General features: G+C 41.3%; 1 protein-coding gene across 1 annotated transcript; it reads left to right on the top strand.

Moving 5' to 3' along the window:
- The first annotated feature begins 2,614 nt into the window (after window positions 1-2,614).
- On the top strand, window positions 2,615-26,154 carry LOC118781982 (CTD small phosphatase-like protein 2-A). Its single transcript, XM_036535162.1, has 13 exons — window positions 2,615-2,790; window positions 16,371-16,579; window positions 20,890-21,028; window positions 21,176-21,325; window positions 21,681-21,914; window positions 22,064-22,157; window positions 22,410-22,521; window positions 23,415-23,501; window positions 23,880-23,942; window positions 24,090-24,169; window positions 24,931-25,057; window positions 25,143-25,238; window positions 25,514-26,154. Exons 2-13 carry the CDS (start codon window positions 16,394-16,396, stop codon window positions 25,577-25,579), a joined length of 1,434 nt encoding a protein of 477 aa, XP_036391055.1. The 5' UTR covers window positions 2,615-2,790; window positions 16,371-16,393; the 3' UTR covers window positions 25,580-26,154.
- Window positions 26,155-27,392: the final 1,238 nt, after the last annotated feature.

The following is a 27,392-nucleotide window of genomic DNA, read 5'->3' on the forward strand; positions in this document are numbered from 1 at the left end:
ATTAAAGGAAGGAATTTATTGTTTTGTGTCCTGTAATTTATGATGCTGCTTGAGTGTTAGTACAGGACAGATTTATGCCTACATGACCTCAAGCGAAAGGTGTGGACAGCATTGTTAATCTTGGTATCTGTAGAGTGATCATGCAGGATTATGGTCTTAATTGAATTGTTGAGAGGTATACTTGTCTTTGAAATGCTTGCCCTTTGGTTCCCCTTGTTGGTTCAGAAGCCTTTGGAAATGCTTTGCACTGAAAAACATTTGCAGCTACTGCAGGTCTTTTATTCCTGTTCAGTGTCTTTTTCAGTGTGAATCCTGTGTGAACCCATATGCCAGATATGAGTGACATTAACCTATAATTGAGTTTGTGATTTTGAGCCAAAGCTTGATTGGTATTTCCCCTGCAAAGAGACTCAGCTTTCCCATTCAAAACCCTCTGCTTGGGCTTGTAACACAAATTTGGGGGTGGGGGGCAAACACATACATATTTACATAAAGCTATATACACATGATTGCCATTTCCTCTGTTGTGCAGAGACAAAAAACATTTAATATGCAGAAAATATCAAAACATTTACTGTGTATGTGTGTTGCAGGTAATATGAAAGGAATGCTGTGGGTCAGGGTCAAGATGGAAACACTTGGTGTTCACAGCAAAGGTGTGTGACAGCTGCCTGTTTGGGAAGAGCTTGTGGAACTCCAAAAAGATTTTTCAGTTTGTGTAGTTTTCACCATTTAAATGAAGTCTGTTTCCATTGTAACACCGCACATAATTTGTTGCCTGTTTACATGGGAGGTCTTCAGTCATCTCGCTACATGATCAGTCTCCCACTGTGAAGAATCCTTCTAGATCGCATAAAATGTCAAAAGATCAATGTTGCAAATCCATTTTCTGCCTAGATTAAGGTGAGACTGAGCTGTTATGTCTGTTTTTACCAAAAAATAATTTGCAAAATTTGGCATGAGTATCCATAAACTTTTTTTCTCCCTCTGCCTCAAACTGTTCCCTAAAATCATACATTTCCACATTGAACATGTATCTCGTAAGTAAATTTATTTCTGTTAAATGTCTTTAGAGTGATATGGTTTACTTCTTCCTTACTAAGTACCAGATAAACGGCTTGCGTGTTCATCCGATTTTGCGTTGCGACCGTAACGCTATAGCGAAATGTTAAGTGACAGAAACATTTTCTGTATGTGCACAGTATATTGCAAAATTTGATCGATAACGGCAAAAGAGGGTTTTCTTTGCTTAAACTCCTTTTAACGAGCTTATAAAAGCATGTGAAAATGCCTGATAAAAGGGAAGGTCTTTTGCATCTTTTGGTTTCTGAAGCGCTCAGCCTTGATACCACCAGCTGGATCTTCCATCGCAAATGCATTGCCATGACGACCACTGCGTGTTTCTCCCCCTGCCCAATTCGTTTTGTTGCGTGGCAGATTTCTACTACCCACTCTCTGTTCGTAATAAGTGAATGTTGGATATTCTGGTTGTCTTAACCGAACACTGTATGGCGTTGAAAGTATTTCATTGTGTTCGCTTCTTTATGGCGATCGTTGACACGCCATTGGCGATATCTTTGAGCCATCCATGCGGCGATGTAAGCATTTCACGCGAACAACGGTGTGCATCGCTGCTGGAAAGTATTTTCTAGTTCTGGCTTATTCCAAATGGAGCTGTGCAAATTCCTGCAGAAAGTGACCGCGGTCCTGGATGTGACGGAACTCTCGGGTTCCCCAACATAAGCATCGCAGTTTAGTCGGGTTAATTACGTGTAGCTAATATAACAAAAAGAGTTTGTTGAATTAAAATACTCCGTGATAATGTAGGTGGCTGGATGAAAATTGCAGTATTGTCTTAACTCTCATCTTGAATTCAAACCGAACAATATTTTTGTCTAGTTTTCTTTGCAATGCATTTCTCAGATCTGCGCTCGTTAAAAATAAGTAAATAAGTGTATTCGTATGTTTATACACATGACAGCGCTTACTGTGGTATCCCGTTCCATGTATATAGACTAATACAGCTGTGGGTATCTACCATTACATTTAGATGGCCGCAACGACAATTTCTGTTACCAATAACCGCTCGTTTATCTACAGATGAATAAAGAACATCTGTCATTTAACGGCAGATATCTATAGGTCATTATTTATTAGGTTAGTAAATGTCTGATGTGTTCAATTGACTTACAAAAATCTCGTAATTTAATTTACATACGTAAATCAATTACAGATATGACTTTGTGGATTCATGTAATTCATTTTAGGATATCTAAAACTGAATCACTGATGTCTGCAATTCAATTGTTGATATTAACTTTTAATTTTAGATATTTATAGTTCAGTTGCATAAATCAACTGTAAAACGGTTGGCATTCATAATTAAAGGTGGATATCTGATGAAAGCAGAGCGTATCGTATCAAGAAAATCGGATTAAATGTTAAAAAACGAGTTGCCATTAGCACAGCTCAAATCTGTTCCGCTACTCTGTATCTACGGCGTACCTTGCATTGTCTTGATAAAAACAAGAAATAGGTAGGGGGTGTGGGGTGGGAGTCGACCTGCGCCTGCGCCGATTTTCTGCTCATCCGGGTCTCTGCCATTGAGAGAGTCTGTAAGGAGGCGGGAAATGGCGTCTGGAGGAGCAGCGCAGGAGCGGATTGATGGTCCCTGAATACAGCCATCCAGCTAACCAGAGACGGCGAAAGACAGCGGCCGCCCCCGCCGCGGCTACCAGCAGCCAGGCAAGCATAGCCACCTCGATAGCGTGATCCTGCAGTCCTTGGCAAGTAAGTGAACTCTGCAATTGTCGCGACTTTAGGTATAGGGGAATGTGAGTGTCGTATAAATAAATATTTAGCTAGCTATACAAACGGAGAGACAGTGCCTGATAGGCGGCCAGTTAGTGCACCTCCAGCTTTTTTGCTGGCTAGACAGTCCACGGTAGCTAGACCAATATTACGTGCTCTCTGTTTTAAATATCAGTTTCCTCAAGAGCCCATTAGGGAACATGCCGTTCTGCAGCACGGAAAAAAAGACAATGCTTAAGTAACTAGTAGCTAGCTATCTAATGTTAGCGAGCCAGTATCTTACGAAAGCTAAGGCACTTAGCAATCAATCAGCCTCCTTTAATTAGTAACGTTAGCTTGCTAACAAGCCAGGATTATAGCTATATCATGGTAGCTAACTAGCACAGTGTTACTAGCCGGGTCTCCAGTTGACGAAGTTATATCGTACTAGTGACAGGCTAGCTTGCTAGTTAACTTACCTAACTGAGCTTGTTTTCGTCGCTGTATGGTTTTAAACAGCTTAGCTATCTGTGAATAACAGGTAACTGTCTCCCGAATGGGGGGGTGGGAATGCACATATTAGGTGAAATACCAATCTTCATGTCTTGAGAAATATGAGCGGGTTTTTAGGCCATGGCCTGCTTCTTCATATTTTTCCCCGGGCTCGAGTCAGAAAGCAAACCGAATTTCCCTTGCCCTTTCCCGCCCACCTTGTCGTAAGGGCAGGATTTGCTACTGGTGCTTCCTAAACAAACAGGCAAGATTGCTAGCAAGTCAGTCCCTTCCACCATTCCTCAGGAGCAAGGCAGCAGGGAAGGGTTTACCGACCTAACATTAGCTAGCGAAGTGTCTGTCGTTTATGTGGGATCCTTTGATGTCAGTGAGTTGTTTGGTCGGCGAAAACGCTTATACAGCTACCAAAGTAGCTTGCTCGCTAGCAGTTTTTATTCTTCATACAGCTTTTGCTAATTTAGGGGGGCGTTGCTCGTCGTTTTGCCTCTGCCTGCTTGGAGTTCCAACATGTAGCTAGCTAGCCGGTCGGCTAACGTTACTATAGCCAATACGGTACATTTACCTTGCAAACTTTTACACTGTTAGCTAATTCTTGAAGTAGCCAAAGCATGACGGTATTCGAACTGCTTTGTGAGAATTTGCACGTTAGTTATCACTAAATTACAACACGCCGTTTTTTTACCAAAACTGAATGCGCTGTGATGGTAGGTCGTGTACCCCCGCATTTTTGTCATTTTAAATTGAAAGTAGGAAGAGTACGTGGAGGGTTTACGTCTAAAAAAAGAAAGTTCAAAAATATATTTTTCAGTATACGCATCCCTAAGCCCAAGAGCCCTTCGCTGAATGTATGTTAGTCGTAATTGGATCGTTATTATTGGAGTAACGTTTGAGAGAGAGAGAAACGCATCAAAAGTAAGTTTGGAATAAAGGCATGAAGTGCTTGCTTGATAAACGAACTTCGGTGTAATCCTGGCTGTATTGATTCTGTCTAGAAATACCTAGCTATAAGCATTTTTTCTCTGAGTCATGTAGCAGTTTGCGTTAATCGGCGCAGCCAGTCAGTCTTTGGCTGGATAAACCCAGTCTAATGTGCTTCTCACCCTAGTAGTGGCGCAGACTTTCCTTTGTGTATTTGCCTCCATGCAGTTCTGCAATATTGTTACCAGGTCTTGATGCGCTATGGCATCGAAGAGAATCTGAACCTCACTTTTGAAATATTGCAAACTGCACCAGCAATGTTGGTTTGCATTAACGCAGTATAGGTCCATCTAAAAATTCATTACATTATCAGTCCTTACAGGTTCGGCGAGTTATCCAAAGACCTTGCCCACTCTGCCTGCCTGTTTTGTACTACTAGGAACTAGTGTTAATGTTAACTAACTAGTTGCTCATGACTTAGTAGTAGCTATCTATCAGAACTGTTAAAAATGTTCCAGTTCAACAGATTTTAATGTTCACCTCCACGGTTTGCCTGTAACATTAGCAACATTAACAGTGGCAGTTCTCATGTGTTTTGGAATTTCCTTTCACTCATGTCCTCAACATGAATGAGATGAAAACCAAAGTTCTCACACAGTGAACAACAGTGTCTCAGTCTAGATGTGTGTATTCAGTGTTTACCGTAAAAATAATTTCTATTTGCCCAAGAACCCACAATGCTAGTTCATCCTCTGTTGCTTACACACACCGCCAGCTTCTGCTTGACGTAATGTACCCATGCCCTTGCCACATCAAATACAAGGTAGCCAGCTGCACCTGGAGTGAGCTGCTCTTAACCACATCTTGCCTGGAGCAGGAGTAAAGTGCAAACAGCATCTTTAGTATGGACTCCATATAACTGTAGATTAGTATGGCTAATGGAAATACACTGTTAAGCTCATTGGTGTAAAAAGTTTTTTTCTTTCTTGATTGGTTGACAGTAGTTGAGTAATCAGCTTCTTGATTAATAAACCTCAGACGTGTTGTGGTGTAGTGCAGTTGGTGTTAACATGCTATATGCTTGCTGTCTGTGATGGGTCCTGTTATAATATTTGTAGCATCTTCAGTGCCCCTCTGTAATAGAAATCTGAATCATTGATCTAATTGGAGATTGTTGCCCTATTGAATATGCACTGGTAATCCTACAGCATGCTTTAAAGACTACCCTTATGCCAGTTGAAAAATATATAATGGTTTCTGTATTCAAAAAGCATTTTTTACCAATCAAAAAAATTAACATGCAAATTGGGTATAGGACTTAAAAATCCATTCTAAATTAAAAAAAAAAACCCTGATTTATCAGTGTTACCATTTGCTTGAGACCAATGAAAGGTGTAATTGTTGCTCTTGCACTTTTTTTTTTTTTGTCAGAATGCCTTTCTGACTTGAAGAGCAGCACTCAGTTCCAGAACTACAGGCTAGAGCATTCAGGAGCGCTCATCCTGTCTGTGCTGAAGTGACAGGTGAGATCAGGCCTTTTAACAGGTGGTGCAGCTGAGGTATACGGGGTGACAGGCGGGAGTACAGAGGGAGGGTTGTAGCAGTAGAGACGAGACTGGAGACTTTCAAGTCGGAGTGACAGATTAGTTACACCAGGATGCTGTTTCCTTCCCTTTATCCTCTTCTTTGATATACAGAATTTACAAGAGAGCATGGTAGGTGTTTTTTTTCCAATTTAGAAATTTTGGCTGGTTGAGTCACTGCCATCTAATCAGTCACAGCTTGCCTCAGTCGCTATGTGTAGTTTGTTTGCGCACATGCAATAAAACAACATCCGTTGTGATTCAGTATGCTATTTTTTTTCAACAAATAGGATTTCAGGAGAGGTTTTTTTCCCCCCAGAAATTTAACAAATGCACTCTTTTTTTCAAAGTGTTTGATGTATGCACAGCTAAGATTTAACCGGCTTACAGTTTAAAAGAGGTGACGAAGTGTAGAGAAGGCTTTGGCCAATAGAAATAATATCAAACATTGTGATATTTGAACATATCGCTGCAGGATTTTCATAATTGATAGCAAAAGTGCGTACATACATTTTTATTGTGTTCATCATCGTAAGTTGTGACCCGAAAACAACTTTTGTACTAGTTGTGAGACAAAGCTGAGTGAGTGGGTTCAACAATACTGCTGCATTTGCCTCTGCTAATTTTTTGACACTGCATTCCTAAGGGAGTAGTGACGTACTGTACATAGATCTACCCCTGTTCATGTCCACATTTGACCAGCAGTGGAGGGGGGCTTCAGATTACACTGTAATCACCTGCTGTTCTGTCATAAGTGAAGGACTGTGGAAGAAACTGCAGAAAAACTGCAACAGCTGCTCTGGCAATTTTTTTGGATGCAGACCTGATGAGAGGAGAGACAATTGATGTCAACAGTGTTACCTGTTGCCTTTGCAGGAAGTTTCATAAAACAAAGAGAATAGGATACATGTTCCTTTTCACTCGTGCGTTTACCATCCTCAGTTTGTGTTTAACAGGATGAGGTGCAGCAGTGACAGCAGCCTTATCAACATTGCGAATGAGCATGTCAAGTATGTGTCTTACAGGCTTTTGTTTGTTATTTAAAAAATAATACTTTAAGAAGATGTTTGAGATTCATTGTTTGTTCGAAATTGTCAGGTTTGTGTAGCTTCATTGTAAATGTAACAATTTAGCAATAATTTAAACTGAAAGTTGTCACCTTGTGACAAAGATTGTATTCTGTATATTACATAAATATTGTGGGTGTAAATTGTGTTTAACTTTGAAGTTGCTACTTTCACACTAGCATAGTTTTATGATGATTTATACTACAGTATGTATGCAGTCCTTAGATTGTCTTTGACAGACATTGCAGGCTGGTTATTTGGTGGCAAAAAAGTATTCCCATGTGTCAGAATGAAAAGTTTGTGATAGCAGCGCAGTGATCTAGAATGTCCCCACCAAAGGAGAGCAGCTCAGGTATGATTGTAGTGCAGCCTGTTAATGTGTTTTGTTTTGATAATTGAGCTGACATTGTGTCGTACACTTGTGTCGATTTTTCTTTGTAGTGTTCAGTAGAACTGGAGACTTAACTATTACACTGACAAAGTGTCCAGATGTGTTGAGTCTTACCCTGGCTGATACAGATTTAGTCATTTTGAGACACTGCCTATGATGACTGTTGTTGAATTAATAAGTGATTGAATAATGGAGGCTTTAAAAACAAAATGTGTTCTTTGGCAGGCTTGCAAATGATTCTGTTGCATCATTATGGCCCCATGAGAGATGTTTAAAAAAAAAAAAAAAACCCTCAGACAGTGAATCCATGTGCTTGTAGTCTTTCTTAGGTTGTTGTATGAATATTTTGCTTCAGTACACAGTTTATTTCAGTAAGTGTGTCGTTTTGCCATTGAGATTGGTGCACATATGAGAGATTCTCAAAATGTATTTACTCTGAATTTATTTTCTGGGTTTTTCCTAAATTGTCCTCAAAGGCGCTTACATTGAAGTTCTACTATTTTGCCAGAATAAGACCGTTTTTTTTAGGTAAGACTGAATGTTCATTGCGGCGGTCATCCTTTTCTTCAGTGCATCTTGAAGATGATTGTAATTGAGGAAAATGTCCTTGCAATGAAATGAGGTAGGAAAGTGTGTGTGTGGTGGGCACAAGGGGATGAGTCATGCTTTGTGTTGGTAAAAATAGGCAGGGAGAGACTCAGGCAAGCAACAAAGCTGCCGCTTCTGCCTGGCTGCATGCGGCTCCCTCGCTCTGGTTCCTACTCTCTGCTGCTGCAGTATGAGGGAGCTACCGCCGGTGGGCCGCATTGCCACAGATCTGTGTTTAGAAGCTGCTATGTGTTCCTCATTAAAGGTGAGATATGTTGCTGTCCGTGTGCAAGCTGTGCTACGGATGGGGTGATGAGTGGTTTCTTTCTCACCCTCCCTCCTTCCCGGGGTGCTGGCCCTGGTCTTTGACTTGTTGCTTGTCTCGGCTCCACTCAAGCTTCCTTGCTTGCTCCAGAATGAGACGTCACTGACAAATGCTCAGCGCTCCGTCTGAGCGGCTGACTAGCTTTTCGGCTTCACACTGCAGATAAGCACTAAAGGACCGAAATGGGTCTTTCATCACTGATGAAGATATTGCACACTCACGATCAGTGACAAAGTAATCCTTTGCATGTGTCATAAGTACTGCCATGCATTTCTAGAAGCCCTTTGCAGCCAGAAGAGACCATCACTTCCACCATCATCAAAAAAAGACAGCAGAGCCCAGCAAGAGTCACATCCTAATTACTTTCGCCTGCACACCTACGCCCGTCTGCTGGTTCATAACGTATTGCTGCACATCATATTTGCCTGTGTGAACGGGTTATTTCTCTCTCGTGGCTCCCCTCCCCCTCTCTCCATATCACTCCATTGTTTGCATTCAGACTGACACCTCTGCACCAGGGGGCTCACAGAGACTAGGACTTACTCTCCAGCCAGCCCAGCGCACAAGGGCATTTGTCTGTATGTAGACTGCAGTCAGTACAAACACTGATGGGGTCCCTTATTGTGAGGTCATTTTCTTCCCCTTCTGTGTTTTTGTTTTTTTGTTTGTTTTTTTTTTGTAACTGAAAGCAGTGTGTATATCAAATCGATGTCAAACTGACTGTGTAGGCTCACTTAGCATTCAGTCTCATGTTAAATATCAAGTAGATTTGGGTGGCTGACATCCCACTTGGCTGGATTGCTGTAAAATGTTTCTCAGAAGCTGAAATGGCAATAATAATAATGCCTGTCTGCACACGATCAGATAAAATATATTTCACTGAGATGACATTTTGGCATTCAGTAGCTTATATCAGATCATCATCTTGATTATTTCTGAAGTAATAGAGAGAGACTGGTGATTGTGGGTGAGGTATTGATGTATCAGTTGACGATCTCTGAGGAGAAGTCCATGTTTTGGATTCTGTGTTGTGTGGCAGTGGCCCTGTTTGGCAGCGCAGCCTAAATTGCACCAGGAGAGGAAATTTTGCTGCACATTTGCATCACAGCGTGACATCTATTTGACTTTGCCTTGTTGACAATCATGGCCAGTGGCAGCGTAATGTCATGATTTATTGTGTTTATTTTCTGTTAATGTGCATTTTTTCTTTGGACAAACAAGAGCTGTCAAAGAGAATCATCTTCCTATTGTGTATTCAGCTAAATTATAGAAGCAACACATATATACAATTTGACCCGCTTTCCGGATGTGGTTTCTATGGAACTTCGAATTGCTCCCTGGAGTACAGTTAAGTGTCAAAATTGAAGGGGAAATCACTTGAGTACAGGGCTCTTTTCTGTGTTCAAGTGGATCTTGAAATAAGACCCTCAGGCCAAGTAGTGTGTCCATGGCCGTGACTGGTTTTGCATGTTCACTAAGTAGAAGCTGTACTTTTCTTTGGGAATGCCTTGAAGATCCTTCTGTTATCTGCAGTGTTTGGTTGAGATAAGTTTTGCTTGTGCAATGCTCTGTGGTCATTAGCTCTTGTATCCATTTGGCAGGATCAAAGTTCGGTATTCCTGCATTTGTAACGGTCTTCCCTTTTCAGAGCTAGCATGCACAGTGTCGACTATGAGCAACCAAACGGTCAGCCCAGAGGAACATGATTCACAAATGGATGTAACCCAGACCAACCTCCCCTGATTCAACATATTTAATCACAGTCTGCCATTGAAAAAGACCCCCAAACCATGAGCCAATCAGAGAAAGGGGGGGTGTGACATAAGAACAAGTATCAAATTAACAGGGTTGCAGATGCTGCATGGGCAGCACTTTCAGCATTTACTGTTCACAGAAAAGTCAAAGGGCAACCTTAATTTGCAAGGCTGTTATATGTTCAAATATATTTGCAAGCCCATCGTTGAGCTACTGTGGTTAAGCAAACCTGTTCAAGGTTGGATATGTTTAGCACCTCTTTTAGCTATTGCAATAAGGACCCCTCACACATCTTGCTACTGACAGTTGGCCACACCACCTTTTTTTGGCCAAGACAAACACATGGCTGAACTGGCAGTCCCACCATGGTGGTCTTGGTGAGGCAGAAATGTGGGTGGTTATTGAGCATCACAACCCATTTCATTTAGGTAGATAGGTTAAGAAACTGAATACTCAGCCCTGTTGTAGAGCTAGCTTTATGCTGTGCAAGATGAAGCTATCCAGTTAAATCATCTCGTTTACCCCGGCAGAAATGGTCATTTTTCCTAACTCAGCTAATTGTTATGGAGTGTCTCAATACTTGACACATGTCGGCCACTCATTCTTACCTCAGACATAGGGGCTTTACTGATTCACGTTCATTTTGTCTCCTACTCCTTCATGATGCTTCACCCACCTTCTGTTGTCGTAGACACTGTAGACTGCAGAATGCTGGTTTCTCTGCTCCCCTTGCTTGATGCTAAGATTGTCAAAGGACTCTGGGGTTTGGGATTGGACTAGTCAGCTAAGGCACTTCCTTAGAGTGCAGGCTGAATGCCATGGGTTTGAAATCAACTGTTACCTGCCAGCAGTGATTGTGTGCTAATGCAGTGGCTTCAATCTGCCGGGGATTAGGTGGGCAGGTCAGCCAGGGACCCCTCATCATGTTGGCTAGTATTGCTGGTTGCTGTGCTCCTGTGCAGACATTTCCACAAACGAACTTAATGCACAATTGCTGATTACGTATATCACATGGGAAGTAAACAATTTATTGATGAATTTGGGTGAAAATGCATGAGGAAATACTTAGAGGCCTAGCTAGCAATTTTACCAGATGGCTCACCTTGTTTAAAATGTAAAGATTGAAAGCAACTTGCTGTATACATGAAGCTTCTAAAGATTTCTGTACTTTGGCAGTGTCTTGCGTAGACTGTCTGATTGTACCTTTTGTCGCACGTTAATCACGACTCGTGAAAACTAGGAACATGCATGATGACATTGTGTCTTGGCTTAACACTTCAGATTGTCTGGTGTGTCAGGTCTGGCAAGCAGTGACAACATATATGGTTCTCTAGTTTCAAAACTTGTGTGGTGTGTCAGCCATCCCAGATTCTGCAGTAGTCTAGTTGTAATGTTTGTCTGGCAAACTCAATGTGGCTATCACTATACAAATACAGTAGAGATCAAAATTAGAGAACGATTTAGTCATAGTTTTCCGAGGCCATGTGAAATGCTTCCGGGGGGAAAAACTCCACTCAATATATCTTTTCAATGTTGATATCACAGCAACAGCACTATGCTGCCTCCATGTGGTAGATGGAAACACATGGCTACAAAGAGAGTGAAAACATATGCTATGTGTTTTTTCAAAGATAATAGGTAAGTTAACATATAGATACAAGTGATATTTTTCTGCCCCGGAAGCATTTCACTGAACTTTGAGGTGTGCTCCCACATCAGGCATGACTAAAGGGGAAAAAATACGGGACGAAATCTAATGCCACATGCCGGGGATAGCTGTTATTGCGCTAAAAATAGCTATTCGATATATCGCAATGGCTATATCCCTACTCTGGGCTGGCCATTTCATTATTTCAGTGTTCTCAGCTTCAAGGAAGTGCTTTACCCATTTTGCAGTGTGACAATGGGCATTGTCTTGCATAAAAATTGTGGGCTGATTGGGAGCTGCTCGCAGGGAAGGAACCGTGTGTTGCTGAAGGAGTCCTGATAAACATTGGCGTTCACCTTGCCATGTAGCTGTATAAGAGGCCCACCTCCTGCTGCAGAAAACATCCCCCAAACCATGACGGTTCCTCCTCCAAACTTAACTGACTTCTTCACATATTTGGGTTCAGTCTTTCCCTAGTTCAATGCTGAACATAATGTTTCCAATCTGACCCAACTAAAATAAACTTGCTCTCATCACTAAAGTGAACTTTGGACCAGTTCTCGTCCGTCCACACAACATGCTCCTCAGCAAAGGTTAGTCTGGCCTTTTGATTCTTTCTGCTGATAAGAGGCTAGGTCACTGCGGAGTGGGCTTTCAGTCTGAATTCTCTCAGACGGTGAGACACTGTATGCTGAGACAGAACCTTGCCCTCTTCACTGCTGAATTGGCGAGCAAAGCATAGCATTTGTCTTTATGTGGACGACCATTTTTTGGGGACTTGAATGAATTTGTCTCATTGTAAAGCTTCAATATTCTAGAAATCACACTCTTAGAATGACTAAACTCACTTGCAGTGGCTGAAAGGGTCATCCCTTTGGCCTTCATCTGAACAACCTGCTGTCACAGGGTTTCAGTCACCTTGGAGCGGTTTGCCATCTTGCAAAATAATTATGGGTGTTGCCAGATAAATAGGGTTTGTTAGATAATTAAGGAAATTGGCACCAGGTGCCAGATTAGTGCCAATAACTGAAGTATCCCAAAGTGTTCTCTAATTTTGATCACAGTTCTTTTTCCAATATCTAAGTTATTAGTTATCCAGTATTTAAGTTTTTTATATTGTGATATAGAATATTTTTAAATTATGAAATACGCTTCAACGACATCCCTTCTATTCATGTTCGGATAACTTTAAATTGGGATAAGCAGTGACTTTGAAATTTAGGAAAATGTAAGTTCTCTCATTTTGATCTCTACTGTACACCTGAGGTCGCATTAACCGAATATTTTCCATCATTGACTAAATTTTTTTCGCAATGACGGAAAAATCTGAAGGCCGTCCGTCGTTTTGACAGATTAGAACACTGAGGGAGATTACCGTAACTAAGTAATTCACACCCCTGTCCAGTTGGTGGTGATTGTGCATATTAATTAGCTATTGTCTAGTCTTGCCTTTGATCTCACGTGCATGACCTCGTTGTCTAGATGGCTTTAGCCATCGCATTGGTATGCTATATTGCTACATACAATTGCAAAATGTCACGGAAGCTGAGTGTCCGAAGTTTCTTTAAAAAGGCCAAAAATTGTGATGGCGTTGATAAACGAGGTGAAAAAAGAGGGATTGATGCGGTGGAAGATGAAGGACAAGCAAGTAATACTGATAACGTTTATCAGCCACCAGCAGCTAATGTTACGGGGCAAGCAAGTGGCAGGAGGAGTTCACGTGGCTGAGGAGGGAAGATTAGGGTTGGGTATCGTTTGGGTTTTTTACCGGTGCTAAAGCGATACTTTTAAAACGGTGTCGGGGCCTAAACAGTGCCTGTACGCTCGAACCGGTGTGATCAGCTGTTTAGCACATATGCTAAAACCGGTGCAATTAGAACACAAGATTGGAAAATTTTTAGCTAATTCTAGCTTTGCAGAAACAGTGATTTAACATATAAAAAATATAGTAAATGCGGCGGTGAAAACTATGAGAAGCTTAATAACACTAATGAAAACATAACGAACTATGTACATGCATGCTACATAGCATAAAATAAGTTATGTGAGAAAGGGTTAAAAAAAAGCGCAAAACACCAGGTTTTGATACCCAACCCATATGGTGTTCACATGAAAAGTGACCGCACGGTCAGTGTCTCTGTTCATCTTTCCTCTCCACGCCCTTATAAATGCGTAATCTATAAGCTTGTTCTGTATATTAGCCAATTATTAAAAAAATGAATGAATGAAAATTAAATGCTATTAAATATGTCTTATTAAAAAATGAAGATTAAAATGACCGGTAATAATAGATTATGACGGAATTTTTACGACCCTGTCCGTCAAAATGACGTACAACGAGAAAGTCTAGTGTAGCCTCTGCTGTACACTATCATCTAGCTTGCTAAAAAAACCTCAGCAGACCAACAAAGGGGTACACGTTCCTCCATGCAAACACCTTTTTATGTCTTTGTACGTTTCAGAGTGTGTGCAAAAAATCTCTCTACTCAGACAGTGATAATGGTCCATGGATGCGATGTTTCTGAAAAGTGAACTCTCAGCTTGTCATGATCAGTCCGTGACACCAGCCAGCCACAAAGGTTAAAATATCGTTAGGCGAGGCATTAGGAGAAAACCCCACAAGCTCTTCAGAGCGGGATAGCACTTGTCCCCAAAGTGCCATACACACGCCGCATTTGTCCCAAATGCAGAAAGGAGGGAATAAGCTAAACGAGATGCACTGTGCTAAAGCTTGGTTTGGGAGACGGTTGAGTGCTTTGAGAATTACAGTAGGCTTCTCGCTGGCAGCGGGCCTGACAGGTCCCGGACATGTCTGAACACATTTTCAGCCAGCGGTGTTGCGTAAGCTGAGCAGAAGGATGAAAAGAAGTACGAGGGGTGGGGGTGGGGTAGCGGAGGGGGTTGAGTGCAGAGGCTGTGGTTACTTTTAGGAATTTTTCCTTGCGAGTGACTGCAGCAGTTTAGAAATGGAATATCTTCGTGCACATCAGGAAAACATTTTGCAGTGATTAAAAAAAAAAAAATTCCATTGTTTAGGCAAATATCCTGACTTGCTGTCAGATCTTACAGGCTTCAGCAATCTACAGGACCTCTCGGAATTTCAGTGAAAATCAGACTTTTTATAGCGGGGAAAAGTGGGTGTTGGTAGTAGCACAGCACTTTTGCGTGTATCTAGTAGGCTAAGTAGTTTTTTGGTCAGGATTAGCCAGTAGTATGAAAACTGACCTTTCCAAAATTGAGGCTTTTTTGGGGAACTTTAGGTAGTTTGTTTTAATTAGGCACTTTGACCTGTGGGCCAGTGTTTTAGTGAAAGATTATTGCTTCTATATCCATATGGATTCCTTAAGCTCATCTTTCCCTGGCAAGCCTAGTGTAATCCTGGCAATTCTGGTGACTGGCTTCCAGTGACTTTTTTTTTTTTTAACTTTTTAAGTTTTTGCATCTCCTCAAGTTCTGTTGAGTAGATGGGAGTGAAGCATATCGCCTAGGGTAAGGGGTTGGCAGGGTGCTGTGGTACAATCTATGAGGATTGTAATTAAGCTGTGAGGGTGGTAAGAATGCAAATAGGTTGATGTGTTTGACAGAATAACATTAAGTGCTTCACTTTAAATAATATACTGGTTCAATAGTACTGCTGTAGCTTTATCTGTGTTACTTACATCTACGTATATTCATTTTTGTTTTTCTGACTTTTTTCCCCGTTTTTAGTGTGAGGTGAGGTCAGTGTGCTTGATGGCAATTCCAAAGTCCTCCAATAGAGGGAAATGAGAAAAGAACTTGTATAATTTCATAATAGTATGTTGTCATTAGTCTTCATTTTCAAGATCTTGACATTCTGATATCAAAATATGTCCCATTGTTGCCCTCCTTAGGGTGTTACGAACATATATAATTATATATATAGTTTCTGAAAAAGAAATTTTCAGAAGCTGAAAATTGGCAGAATTCTATAGGAGACATGACCTGTTTTTTTGCTGTGCAAAAATGACACCACCCAGCTATAGCACTGGAGGAAACGCTAGTTTCTTTCTGTCTTCAGTCATCAGAATCACCTGAATTGAAAATGTTTGCAGCTTTTGCCTGTCCAGAATCACACAGAGTGTGTGAGCTTTGCACTGCTGATGGCCTTCTACTACATTTGCCTCTGTCCAGATGCTGGGTAACCTACATGAACACAGGCGGCTTTTAAAGGCTTGAGAGCAGCACCGCAGAGCATTGGCCCAGAGCTCCATTTGTTTGTGTCTTGTGGGGAATGGGGTAGGGTGCACGCACCAGAAAGGGAGAGCCTTTCCTGCAGGAGTGTGATGAGACCCCGGTGCGGCCCAGTCTCGGTGACTTGCTGTGGTTACAGAGGAAATGGTGTGTTGAATGCATCCAGATGTTTTCTGCCGCAGCTCTCAACGTTTTGTAGGCTGAGATTCAGAGAGGAGCCATGACTTGACTTTTAATTTATTCGAACTGGAAAGGGGTGTAGGGAATGGGGGTGCTCTCAGAATCGGCAGTTGCCTCTTCTGTTAATTGTTTCCTGGCTGCTATTTTTTTTTTGTTATGACATGATTGAAGATTTTGGCTGATGGCCATGTGCAGAGGGTATTCAAGTGAGTTTTTCAGTATTTGTAGTGTGTGTAACTAGATAATGTGTACTGTAGGTAATGTTTTTTTTTCTCTCCTCTTTCCATTCAATCTTCCACCCTCTTCTTTCCAACCTGACTCTTGATCTACCATCATCTCTCCTCTTGTCCTTTGGTCCTCTCCCATCTTTCTCTCTCTGTCCCCATCTTCTTTCCATCAGTCTTACATGTGACGGTTAAAACGATGAGGCTGAGAATGCGCAAGGCTTCTCAGCAACCGAGCCCCGCCCACACGCCCCGCCCATCCCGGACCAAGAGGAGACACTCTGAGGTGGAGGAGTGCACGCCCGCGGGTGGAGGCAAGATGCAGAAGAGTGAGACGGGGCTCCTTTCCACCATCAAGAAATTCATCAGAGGCAATGCTGTCAAGGTACGCCAAGGGAACGATCCCCCCCCCCACAGTTCATAGCCAGTCTAACAGTGTAACATTCCCTTACTGTTTGATATATATATTTTAGAAATGCTGCATACTGTACATAGTTGAACGTTTTAGAAACACATTGTATAACCACCCCTTTGGCCCCCTACTGACCAGACCTTAATTTAGCAACGCATTAAGATTTAAGATGTAAATTCAGTGTTTGTCAGAAGCTGGTATCATGTTTCCCACCCAGACGTGTAATGAGGAATGTTGCTGCTTGTCTGGGTACCCCAGCCCTGTTCTAAGAATAGCTGTGCTTCTAGAATAGTTGAGTAATGACAGTAAGTTGAGTTGGCTGAAGCAAGTGTGCAGCTTGTTTGGAAATGAGTGCTCCTTTTCAGTAAGGCCTTACGCTTGCGCTCAGGACTCCTTACAGGCTTTTGCTGGTTGAAACGATCATTTGCCATTATTTCTATATCTGTGCTAAGAGTTCGTAGAAAGAAATCAGGGAATTTCTGAAACTGATGCCATCCTTCTTCCTTTGGAGGTTAATTGTAATTAATTAGGGTTTTCACCATGTGTTCTGGTCCTCCATGCAAATTGAATGGCGTACTGTTGAGTTAATCTGTACACTTTAAAGCTGTAGAAAGCCTAGATGAATTGGGCCAATTACTCAACTAAAGATTTAGTTGACAACTTTCTTTGATCAAAATTGATCAGGTTTAACCCCTTGACAAATGTAGTTTTGCACAACAAAGAACTGAAGAAATTAGTTTCCTACCCCCCATACTTAAAATCATGTTCTATCCTAGAGTTGAACTTTATTCCCTATGCTGTTCTCAAAAGGCAAACTACTTGTTCATGTTGTTCTGTCGAAAGCCAGCCAGCCAGGCAAGATTTCACAATTTCACAGATATGTTGACTTGGTATTTTATGAATTCTATTCCTAACTGTGTAACATAATTATATGTATGCATACAAATCCTACAGTTACACAAACCCCATTAAATAATATACAAAGTGTTGATCCAAATTAATTTGTGACTGACTGACTGTTGGACTACTGTAGTTAATTGCTAGTGAACTACTAGTTTCCACTAAGTGTTTCAGATGAGTTTATTTTATATATCCAGGTTCTCAAGCCACTGAGTTAGTGACACAGAAAATCTATATTCCAGTTGTGGCTTCAGATTTCACTGCCAATGAAATGCAACTGGACCAAAGTTTACTGCTTACACTAGAAATTGTTTATCATACAGGGGTAGTGTGATTCATTTACACCATTGGCATGTATTGGTTAAATTTACATCTTTTACAGCAGTTACATGTAAATATGTTTTTGCTACTGCTAGTGAAGGGGCCGCCATAAAGCAACACCAGTGTTTAGAACATGAGTAAACTGCTTTCACATGCCTTTCACACTTCATGTGAAAAGAATCCAGTCAATCGAAAAAGCCCTCACTACCCCGCTTCCTGAATGGGGAGTATCAAGAAGGCGCCCGGTTATTTTTCGTTGCACATGGCATTATAGAAATGGTGGGAGAGATTTGCACTCTCTTGCAGGATGTAAATGCATCTGTCTGCCATACTGCCCATGTTAATAAATATGAGGAGACGCCACTTGTTGCTGCACGATGATGACAGCACGACCGCGAAAGCACTGAAGAGAAAACTAACCGAAGAAATTGACAAGAGATGGGAGCTCACAGGACCAGCATATATATCCAAGCTGCTGTTCTAGAGCTGTGTTTTAAGAGCTTGTCATTCCTGGATGTGGAGAAGCGGGACGAGGCATACTTGACGGTGTCTGATCTGGCTGAGAGTTTATCTCCAGCGGAAGCTGCTCAGAGAGAGGATCATGACAGCAGTACAGAGGAAAGTGAGCCCGAACCAAAGAAGAAGAGGGAAAAGCAGCAGGAGATATCTATGCTGATGACTACTGATGAAGAGCAGCAGACAGAAGGAGAGAACAAGGAAATTAAGATACTCGGAGCACCAAACAAAGGTTGATTCGGGGCCACTGACATGGTGGGGGGGAAAAAATGAGGAACGCTGTCCTAAGCTTGCCAGAGCAGCTAAGCGCATGCACTCTATCCCTTCCATGTCCACGCCATCGGAGCGCATCCTCTCAAAGGCCAGCTTCATTTTGAGCAAGACACGGAGCTCACTTCTCCCCGACAACGTGGACAAACTCGTGTTCCTTTCTCATAAATATGAGAAGACTGAGATCAGAGGAAAAAACAGTGACAGTGAGTCAGGTAGTAGCCTAGCCCAATATAATAAACACACATTTGTTCAGTTTGGTGCTAATATTGGCTATAGGCTAATTGATAATTCGTTTGACCTGTTGTGAAAAACGAAATGTGTGTTAATGTTACATTTTTATTTACATTCTGACCGCAGAAAAAAATTAGTTTTCATTCCATGTTTAGGCTACTGTTTATTTTTGCACTGATATTTCTCTTAAGTGTTTCTCTGCTGTATATTTATTCATTTATATAATTTATATTTATTTACATTTTAAAAAGAAACACGTTTTTTCAGTTTAGTTTTTAACAAAAGGCTGTTTTTTATTTATCATTTGTTTTTATAAGTTATTGTGTTGGTGTTACAAGTTCATAAATTGTGTGATGTTATACTGTGTTGAAATAAACTAACAAAATGTTCAGTCTCTGGTTGTCTTGCTGGTTGTTCCGACACAATCAGAATCATTACTGCTTTTGCCGTTAGCATTGTTGTTAACAGGCGGCTCGCTTTGTGCATGCGCTTTATATTCTAAAGACTCATTATTACGCTTTTGTATTTCTCCGTAATGTAGCACAGTGTGAACAATGTTACATACAATATTCTTTCTCAGCCTTGGAACTCAAACCATTTTCTGATGCCCCAAAAATATATATATTTAAATAATTAAATTAATATCATAAGCGTGTGACGACTAGTCGACTAATGGCTTGAACTAATGACTACTTGTCGACTAGGAAAATCTTTGGTTGGGGGAAGACCTAAAAGTAGTCATCTTTAGCGCTCAAGATACCGGGGACATTCAAAAATGATCCGCAAATTATTAAACAAATGCACAGATATAGCCAGCTTCCTGATGTTTCTAACCTCACCGTAATCTTGTTTTTCCAAAGGTTCCCTCAGCATTTGTAGCAAAACTCAAACAGTGCACTGCAGAGTCTTGTATTAGATTTTGGTAATTGTCAGCATTAGCATGCAATGTGTGTAATGTTTGGGTGCAATCTGTAAATTGGTCTGGATAAGAGCATCTGCTAAATGATTATGTTGAAATTACAACTGTATACTCATGTCACAGTATATGAAAACACCTGGCAAAAATACATTCATTTTAGTCGTATTTTGTATCAACAGTTTTACTGTTAACATTGTCTACTTATGATGTTAGCTAACCTTAAGAGAAGGAGAGCTAGTTTAGTTACCTCAGAGATAAAATAAAACTGTGTCATTTATTCCAAATTTTTACTATTTTTTTTTTTAAGGGGATGTGTCAAGGTTTCATCTTTAACATACTTTGTCTTCATCAAAAATATTCTAAGGAGAAAAGCTGGATGTTTCATCCATAGTGATTCTGTCAAAACTGCACTGATTCTGAATAGCAAAGTTAGTGCTGTAGCAACGGTCTCGCAGTTCATTCGATGAAGGGTGTCTCACCATTCAATGGATGAGCAGAGCTTCTGTACACGCCAGCTTGGCCATCTAGTAAACCCTCTCTTGCTCAGGCAGTTGGAACATTATAGGTTGATCTCCAGTCATGTAGTTAGGACATATATGGCCCAGTAATGATCAGCTGCCAGTTGTTTTGTACATCCCTGACAGTAACTTTAAAAATAATGATGCTGTGTAGATGTGACAGTAATTGTTCGTGTTAGTGTCTGTCACTTGCCGTGCATATCTCTTAGGTCGTCTCCTGGAGACATACATGTGTGTCATACAGATGCAGATCGTGTTCTCCTGACAATGGTGATAGGATTGACACCCTTTGGTGGCACGAAAGTAGTGTTTTGGTAAATTGGTGTGGAATTGATAATGGATTCATGCAAGATAGAAAGCCTGTGTGTATGTGTATGTATGCTGTGGTGGTTTTGTTTGGAAAATCCAGATGCAGACATTTAAATGGCTGTCTGCATGTGACTTTTCATCAAACAGATATGATGTATACTGAAGCAAAGGAGGGATATGCCATTACTGATATTGGTGCAACACAAATAAAGAAGCTTTTTAGAGCAGGTCTGCCTTGGAGACCCTGAGTTATGTTGTGTCATTGCCTCAGTGGTAACTATGGATTCACCTATCAGGTGGAGCACGAGAACCCAGCAAAGAGGAGTCGCATCGACTGTGATCTGGACAACAGCCTGATTTCATCCACGCCGCAGACTGGGGACCTGCCTAATAAGGCCATATCAAGAGTTCGCAGGAGAGGGCCTGTAAACGGGGGTGAGTATGGGACAGAACTGACCTGAGAGTATAGGTCTGAACATTCAGGATGGACAAGAGCACTGACCTAAATGACAAAGAATGCGTTTGGGATGCGTATGTCATTTTGTGTTATGCAGTGCCCTTTTTTCTTGTTTGTTGCATCAGATGCCAGGAACCATGACACGAACAAGCCAATGAAGCCCAATGGCAAGCTGGAGCAGGCTGCAGAAGCCGCCAGCAGCCCACCCCGCACCACTTTGCTGGGAACCATCTTCTCACCAGTTTTCAATTTCTTCTCTCCAGCAAACAAAAATGGTAAAAGTCCTCTGTCTGTACCCATTTCCTCTCCAGAAAGGGGAAAAGGCTGCTTGTGTAGAGCAGTGTAGAGCTGTCTGCATATACACACTCAAAGCAGCATCTGCTGAAGTGGTTTAGTAATCCTGGCAGAAGATATTCTGTGGCATGTGTAAACAGCAGTTGTAAAGGTGTGTTCTCTATAAGTCATGAAGTTTTGATGATACTGAATTTGTAGTTATTCTGCCTCCCTCTAGTCTTTCTAACTTATTTTACCCTCTCTCTCTGCCCCTTCTGTCCAATTGTCTCTACGCCCCACCCCCACCCCCCGTTGTGTATTTTGTGGCATGCCCTCCTTTTCTTCTTGCCCATTCAGGGACGTCGGGCTCGGACTCCCCAGGGCAGGCAGTGGAGGCGGAGGAGATCGTCAAGCAGCTCGACATGGAGCAGGTGGAGGAGCCTCCCACCAGCACTGCCACTTCCATTGAGAGTGTGGGAATCCCCCTGTACCCCAGTGGCCCTGCCCTGCCCCTACGGCCTCTACCCCCTCCTGAGGTGGCCGCTGAGGAAGGGGAGATTGTGGCAGACACTGACCTGCCCCCACTCACAGGTCCGTGCAGACCCTGAGCTAGGCTCTCTGTCTAAAGGTGTAGCTGGTTTTGCAGAGCTTTTTTAGTACAGCTTCATGGCCTTACTGTTTTTTTTCCCCCCTCCGATGACATTTATCGTTCTCTCTCTCCTTTTCTCTGTCCTGCTCAGCACCAGGGTCTACACCAGACAGCGGCTACTCTGAGGCACCGCCCACCTCACCTGCGGAGGGCTCGTACGAGGAGGACTGGGAGGTCTTTGACCCGTGAGTAGACTTTCCAGAATTTTTTTTTTGCATGGTCTTTAACACTTGCATGGTCTTTAACATGAAAGGCATCCATATTGATAAAGAAAGGTTTATGTTAATAATTAAAAAAAAACATTTTGGCTATTCCTCTGCACTACTTTGCCTAATGCTGGAAAATGGACCAACCACTAGTTCTGCACCTGTGTTGTCAGGAAGCCTGTTGGTGTGTGTCTGCACTGAATGTGTGCGCTGGTGGTCTGCTCTCTGCAGGTATTTTTTCATTAAACATGTGCCGCCACTGACAGAAGAGCAGCTAACCCGCAAGCCAGCGCTCCCACTCAAGACCCGCAGCACACCAGAGTTCTCCCTCGTCCTGGACCTGGTGAGTAATGATGGAGCTGGGCTGTGTTGCGGTAGGGACGAACAGCTGGAAGCCCCTTAGTCACGCACTTACTGCTGTGGAATACTGCAAGACCCCCTTGTAGGCTGTTCATTTAAAAGCAATCATTTTACAGCAGTTGGCATGTTTCTACTAGTTTTGTCTGATCTGTGCAACTGCCATCCTGACTGTCAAAATGTCATCTGAAAGTCTAGATTAATGGCATTGCAGTAGTTTTTGTGTCTCTTGATAGCAGGAAATCAGCTGTGTTTACAGTGACATATATGAGACAGAGGGAAACTGCAAATAAAGAACATGGCCTCAAATTACCTCCAGTTAATACCCCAGAATACCTTTTTTTAACTACAGCTAATTTATTTTTGTCAATATTAATTTGTTGTATATTACCCATATTTTTGGCTTCTGCACTGGAAGAATAAATGCTGGTAGATTTAAATAGAATTCATTTTTATTGTGTTTTACTGATTCGTTGCATTCTTTGAAACTGCAATATTAGATTTTGATGTCACTTCTAATATAGCTACACATTTAACAACATGGTAATTGTTGGAGTTGATGTGATTTATGACCTTATTACAGTGTATAGAAAAGTAACACAAAAACATGCACAATTTCAGTTGAAATTTGAGGCTAACAGAAGTGTATTCCGTCCACTTCCTCTTTGTAGAGTTAGAGGCACATATTATGGCCAAATAATGCAACAATGGACCATTCCCCCTTTCTTCACTTATCCATTATGACTATATTTTTTAAAGGTTTATAAATGTTTTCCTGAACTTGAGTTGGTCTATGTTGATTATTGGTCACTGGAGACCTGTTTTGAAATATTTGCTTGATTGTCACATGTTGTCCCATGTTTTTTCCTCTCTTGTCAGGATGAAACATTGGTACATTGTAGCTTAAATGAGCTGGAAGATGCAGCACTCACCTTCCCTGTCCTCTTTCAAGATGTCATATACCAGGTACATCTTATACCACCTATATCAAGGTGTGCCAGTTCAAAATTGTCCTGTGCGATTATCACTAACGGGTCAGTATCATTCTTCAGTGCATCAGAGGGCACTGAGGGAGTGGCGTAAAATATTGTTTGGAAATACTCCTAAATATTTCCTTTTTACTTTTGATTTGTAATGTTTGTCTTTTGGGCATCAGATTTGTTTATTACCTTTGGGAAACCAAAATCTGTGCCAACGTAACATACACAGTTGTGCAACAAATATACCCTCTGTTTACTTCACTTGGTCATGAGCACTGGTGCGTATGTTAATAAATGTGGCATCACCACATCACTTAGTTTCCCAGTGGCACAGTTAAAGTGATTTGTTTGTGCTTGTCCATAGGTCTATGTACGATTGAGGCCGTTCTTCAGAGAGTTCCTTGAACGAATGTCTCAGATTTATGAGGTAGGCTTTTGCCATCTGCACTTTTTTGACTTCACAAATGTGACTGATCTACACTGTCACTTACTTGTTTCTGTGTATGTACTTGACTACTATGGACAAAATAAAGAGGGCTTAACAACCTGCTATGTTCTTGTTTTATTTCCACAGATCATTCTCTTCACTGCTTCTAAGAAGGTATATGCAGATAAACTGCTGAACATCTTGGATCCTAAGAAACAGCTGGTTAGGTTAGTGGTCATTTTTACTAGTTCACCGGTAGTAGACTGGCCACTGAGATAAATAGATATCCAAAAGTCATGGAATGAAATAAAATGTCCCATTGTCTATTAAAAGTAAAATTTGTTTCAGTGTTTTAATTCACAACAGTGTGTGTTTACATAATTCATTAAATTACAGCTAACCAACTAAGCAACTAACTGTAAATGTAAATGGAAGGCTGCCATTCATTGGCAGTTCATTACAATGCAAAATCATGTTTTGCATATCTCTCAAAGCATGTATTAATTTCTAAATTGGTCCCATTAAATGACATAAAAGGGAGACTGTAAGTTTTTCCTGTTTTAGCTGGCTGTTTTCATTCAGAATATCTTTCAGTCACTTCTGCATTTTACATTATCTGCTTGACACATAGCTACCTTGCTGACTTGTACATTAAGCCCATCATTAGAAATCACTGGTGACTGGTATTCACTGCCAAAAGCCTCTGTAAGTGTGTCCTACTGACAAAACGTATAAAACTACAATGTGATTTGTATGTAAGAAACTGATAGTATAGATACTCTGTATATTGATAAAAGAATCAACCCCATACACTGGTGAACAGCAGTGTTTCAGTACTTGCACTGTTTAAATACTCCTCTCATAAGAGTCAAATAGCCTATTCATGACTATCAATATTAAAGAACAGTTTAGGTTTAATGACTCGTATGACTCACTTTTTGACCTGAGATCTTAAATTTTCTTCTCCCACTTTCTAACATGACTGCAGGCACAGGTTATTTCGTGAACACTGTGTTTGTGTACAAGGAAATTACATCAAGGATCTGAACATTCTTGGGAGGGATCTGTCCAAGACCATCATAATTGACAATTCACCGCAAGCCTTTGCCTACCAGGTGAGCTTAGTGACAAGAGCTTGCTATGTTTGTCCAATAGAGCTGTGGTCAATGTGACTCATTGCTACCTTTGCATAACTTGCAGCTTTCTAATGGGATACCTATCGAGAGCTGGTTCATGGATAAGAATGACAGCGAGCTCCTGAAACTGGTTCCTTTCCTGGAGAAACTCGTGGAACTGGTACGCACATACACAATGCTTAATTTCGATGTCTCACCCTGTGAGAATCACTCATTAGTCACGATGCCCCTGGTGCCCAGCCTTGATTCTGCGTTATGACCAGAGTCCGTTTCAGTTGTGTTGCACCCATATACATGTGTGTTTGGCATAAGGCCTGTTCTGTCTAGCTTGAAAATGTTTAGAATTTTATAGTGAGATACTGTATGCCTTCATGTGAACATTTCCCCATTTTCCCTTCTTTCTGTGGACACCATCTTACGTCTCCTGTCCTGCAGAACGAGGACGTGCGGCCACACATCCGAGAGCGATTTCGCCTGCATGACCTCCTGCCCCCAGACTGAGCTATGTGCCCATGTGGACATGATGGGCCAACCCAGAGGAAGAAAAAGGAGGAAATATAGACAAAAACAAAACCAACAAAACATGTAAACACTCTGGATTATGACAAACATTGCCATCACTGTTGAATTTTTTTTTTTTTAACCCCACATTGCTTTTAAAATGAATACAGAAACATGTTTTGAAGCGACATCTCTGATCATACGGTTTATAAATACAAATATATAAATATATAAATATACTCACGTTAATTATAGGCAAGACGCAGAAGGATACTCCCATTTGACTGGCTTTTTGTCTGGAGCGATTTGTCTCTTCACTTGGCAACGACGCAGCCTGGGAGGCATCGTGCCCGTAGTCACGGTGTGGGCCCATATGAACTAAACGTGTTGCAATACGCAGAAGGGGGACTACACATGCTCCGTTTGGAGCTCCAAGTGGCGCTGGTGACACTCATTGACTACAGACTCATTTCAACAGGAATGGCCAGTATTAAAAGAAAAAAGATGTGTATATATCTCTTTTTTTTCCCTCTTCAGGTTTTTAAACTTTTAATTATTTTAGCGCAGGATTTCATCAGGCATTCCTTTTTAGTTGAAAAGCTTTTTTTTTTGATAGCTTTATCCTCTCCTTGTTTTAATGGCTGTTCTGCTTTGTCTGCCTAAATGTACTTTTTTTGGTTTTTGTTTTAATGGACATGGATCTTGTATGAGTCCAAGTCGGTTCAGAAAAACATGGATTTATATAGTTTCTGTAATAAAGATTCTCCACTGTACTTTTGAAACAAATTTTCCATATCCAGCAAATGGGGAATATTTACTTGACCTTTAATAGGGTTACGACCTAGTATAGAATAGGAGAATTTGCTGTTTAAACCATAGTGATGGCTTGACCTCTCCTCACCATGTATTGAAATGAAATGTATTGATTCCTGTAATTGTTGGCCGATTTAATACCCTTTTTTTCTTCCTCTGAAATCAGAAAAAATTAGAGGAAAATATTTCTTGACCAGGCAATATGTTTCATTTTGTAGCATCAAGGTATAGATCCATGGTATTAGATTCTTGGCATACAATAAAATACAATTTTTCAGGCTAACAGAATTTGTGCTGTTCAAACGCATACTGTCATTCAAGGGTGCATTGCCACTGGGGTCATCTCTCTTTATTTTTATCATTTTAAACGTATGAAAGCATGAGCTCAAGAGAGATCAAAAGATTGAATTGGTTGTTTAGGGTTTTTCTTCTAAAATGTATCATTGACACAAGTGCTAATGTAGCATGGTTTGGCCTGCTTGGCCCTGTCCCACCATTTGTGGGCAATGAAGGAGGCCTGACCCCTGAAATAGCTGTTTTTGGAGCACCAGCACATCGAGGCCAAGCTTCATCACTGTGGTTTAAATCCTGCCAGCTGTCACTCATTTAGTGATTCACTCTTGATTTTTATTACATTTTGTCAAGCCTTTGTTGAAATGCGGTTGAATGTCATGTGTGGAGAATCTTCATTTTGTATGAATCTCTGCTCAGTCTTGCAAAAGTGAGAGGAAAAAAAAAACTTAAGTGCGTTGCCCCCATTTTAGCGGTCTTTCTCTTGTGTTGTATTCAGTGTTGCCTATTGGTTCCAGGATCATACACACATTTTTATATAAAAACAGCATGGAAAAAAACAGGGGATCATCCATTGCCTATTTTGACTGCATTAACGTGCTCACAGGGCCTGGACTGTTATGATATTCCCCCATTCTTTTCCATTCCCCTGCCCTTGGCCCTGCCTCATAACTGAATGTAGCCCAGGGGTGTTGGTGAGCTAGCCTGG

This window comes from Megalops cyprinoides, chromosome 8 (assembly GCF_013368585.1).
Source record: "Megalops cyprinoides isolate fMegCyp1 chromosome 8, fMegCyp1.pri, whole genome shotgun sequence".
Taxonomy (NCBI): Eukaryota; Metazoa; Chordata; class Actinopteri; order Elopiformes; family Megalopidae; genus Megalops; species Megalops cyprinoides.

What these genes read in the sequence shown, in the direction of transcription:
- LOC118781982 (XM_036535162.1), top strand. Translation starts at nt 16,394, where the DNA reads ATGAGGCTGAGAATGCGCAAGGCTTCTCAGCAACCGAGCCCCGCCCAC. An exon ending in TGACCTGCCCCCACTCACAG is followed by an intron (nt 21,915 to 22,063) that starts GTCCGTGCAGAC and finishes TGTCCTGCTCAG; the next exon opens with CACCAGGGTCTACACCAGAC. An exon ending in CGCAAGCCTTTGCCTACCAG is followed by an intron (nt 25,058 to 25,142) that starts GTGAGCTTAGTG and finishes CATAACTTGCAG; the next exon opens with CTTTCTAATGGGATACCTAT.